This window comes from Emiliania huxleyi (genome assembly GCF_000372725.1).
Source record: "Emiliania huxleyi CCMP1516 chromosome Unknown EMIHUscaffold_156, whole genome shotgun sequence".
Taxonomy (NCBI): Eukaryota; Haptophyta; order Isochrysidales; family Noelaerhabdaceae; genus Emiliania; species Emiliania huxleyi.
Genome location: NW_005201025.1, coordinates 89,891 through 91,042, shown reverse-complemented (window position 1 = coordinate 91,042; position 1,152 = coordinate 89,891). Strand labels below are relative to the sequence as shown.

General features: G+C 76.5%; 1 protein-coding gene across 1 annotated transcript in view; it reads right to left on the bottom strand.

Annotated features, from left to right (window-relative positions):
• EMIHUDRAFT_111712 (hypothetical protein) overlaps positions 1–1,152 on the bottom strand; it is a gene marked incomplete at both ends in the record, with an annotated part of 6,624 nt that overhangs the window by 2,084 nt on the left and 3,388 nt on the right. The window contains one exon of the mRNA XM_005785942.1: positions 256–1,025. Coding sequence (XP_005785999.1) covers positions 256–1,025 — 770 coding nt within the window. The remainder of the gene's footprint in view (positions 1–255; positions 1,026–1,152) is intronic.

The window sequence follows — 1,152 nt, the reverse complement described above, 5'->3', positions numbered from 1 at the left end:
CCCCACCCCCCCCTTCAAACAAGCGGACGATAAGCGGTTCGAGCAGCAAATGCATCGCGCAAGCCGCCGCCTCAAGTTCCCTTTAATACGGCGAAGGCCTCGGCCGCCGCCGCCTCATAAAAGCCGGCGTCGAGCCCTCGATCGGCCGCCGGCCTCTTCCTCCGCGGCGCCGCTGGCCGCCGCTCTTCCCGGCCGCCTTTCCCTGCCGCCGCCCGCCGCCCGGCGCCGCCGGCCCCCTTTCCGTCGCCAGCGGACAGGATGTTTGCGACCGCCAGCGCCATGTCCGCCGCCCGCCGCGCCGCCGCCGCCAGCCGCGCCGCCTCGGCCACCTCGGCCGGCGGCCCGCTCGCCACGCCGCCCGCCGCAACCTCGCCACCCGGCCCGCCCGGCGCCGGCCCCTCTGGCGGCGAGGCGGCGGCGTCGCCCGCGGAGGCGTCCCCCTCGGCCACGTCCCCCTCGGCCGCTGCTGCCTCCACCCACCGGCGCGCCACCCCAGCCGCCGCCGCTGCCGCCTCCACCGCCCTCGCGCGCGCCCCCGCCGCCTCCCGCAGCGCCAAGCTGCGGGTGGCCGCGTGACACCGCGCGGCCACGCGGTCCCCTCCCTCCTCCCCCTCCCCCTCCTCCTCCTCCGCTCCCGGCTCCCGCGCCGCCGTTGCGAGGATCGCCGCCCGCGCCGCCACGAGCGAGGCCTGCTCCTCCTCGGCCGCCCGCCTCGCCTCCGCCTCGGCTTCCTCCATCACCTCCTCCGCCCACGCGGAAGCGGCGGCGGCGCGAAGCTGCTCCGCGGCCACACCGAACGGCCGAGAGCGGCGGCCGAGTCGGTCGAGGTGAGCCCCCTGCCCGCTCCGGTCCAACTGCGCCAGCTCCACCTCGCTTAGCGACTGTCGCAGGCGCAGGAGGTACTTCGCGAGGGTGTACTCGCTCAGCCGGTGGGGGTTGGCCGCGCCGCAGCGGTCGGCGGCCGCGTTCTTAGAGTGGAGGCCCCGTGGCAGCGCGGCGAGTAGCGGAAGGAGTGTTGAGGGGTCCTGTGGTGCAGGGGCTATTGCAAACTGGGGAATGGCCTGGTGCTGTGTCGCCTTTACGTGTCCGTTGGGGCGTGTCGCAGGGCGGGTGTGTCGTGGTTCGTGCGGAGGTGCCCCCCCCCCCCCCCCC